Here is an 834-nt window from a genome sequence, read left to right as displayed (position 1 = left end):
GGTTTGGACTGAAACTTTGGAAGAATTCATCTTCAGCTGAAAGCCTGAACTGAGTACTCAATTTAGTCTGAGACCGAAGGAGTATGATAGTCTGTCCTGGATCACTATGAAACATATTTATCTCTCTGTACCCCCTCAGTCCCAGTCATCAGTCCTGAACAGTTCAGTGGTCCAGAGCGAGACCTCCAGTGTGCTTCTAGAAGGACTGAGGCCCGGGACAGGCTATGTGGTTCAGGTGAGGGCCCGCACAGTGGCTGGCTACGGAGTTTTTAGCAAGGAGATGCTCTTCCAAACTCTCACCGACGGTAAGTGGGAGGGTGGATGTTGGAGTGTGTGGAAGTGGGTGTTTTGTCAAGTGAGGGTTTTGTGGTTGAGAGGAAAGAGAGTGTAGGACAGAGTGAGAATGTGAGAGGTTGAGCAAGAGTGAGAATCTGGCTGTGAAGTAATTAAATTCTGCCCTACTTTATGTGAATATGAGTGCTTGCAGTCATATAAAATGAGCCTTGCTAAGGATGTTTTAAGTGTATTAGAGACAGAGAGAAAAATGTTGGTGTATATTTTGCCTTCCAGAAAGGCTCAGTTGCTACAAAAAATGTGAAAATTGCCCCCCCCTCCCCCTTTTCAATTTGTGTGTTGGGTTGTGTCTGTGTGTGTTTCTGCAGATGAGTATAAATCAGAGTTGGGACAGCAACTCTCTCTGATCGCAGGCTCTTTAGTAGGTGGAGTGTGTATCATCTCGCTGGTAGCTGTCGCCATCATCTGCACCAGGTAATGTGCAGACGCACACTTACACAAACTCCTACACAACTACCCAAACATGCTGAGGGGAAAAAA

At 46.2% G+C, this 834-nt stretch overlaps 1 protein-coding gene across 1 annotated transcript; it reads left to right on the top strand.

The window, feature by feature from the left end:
- Positions 1 to 139: 139 nt before the first annotated feature.
- On the top strand, positions 140 to 768 carry LOC109954239 (ephrin type-B receptor 1-like; the record flags this gene model as incomplete). Its single annotated transcript, XM_020589630.1, has 2 exons — positions 140 to 305; positions 663 to 768. Coding segments are annotated over 2 exons (272 nt in total), but the record flags the coding sequence as incomplete, so codon positions are not given.
- Between the last annotated feature and the right edge of the window lie 66 nt (positions 769 to 834).

Source organism: Monopterus albus, unplaced genomic scaffold, assembly GCF_001952655.1.
Source record: "Monopterus albus unplaced genomic scaffold, M_albus_1.0 scaffold4828.1, whole genome shotgun sequence".
Classification (NCBI taxonomy): domain Eukaryota; kingdom Metazoa; phylum Chordata; class Actinopteri; order Synbranchiformes; family Synbranchidae; genus Monopterus; species Monopterus albus.
Note: the sequence above shows the minus strand (reverse complement) of the source record. Positions and strands in the feature narration are given on the sequence as shown.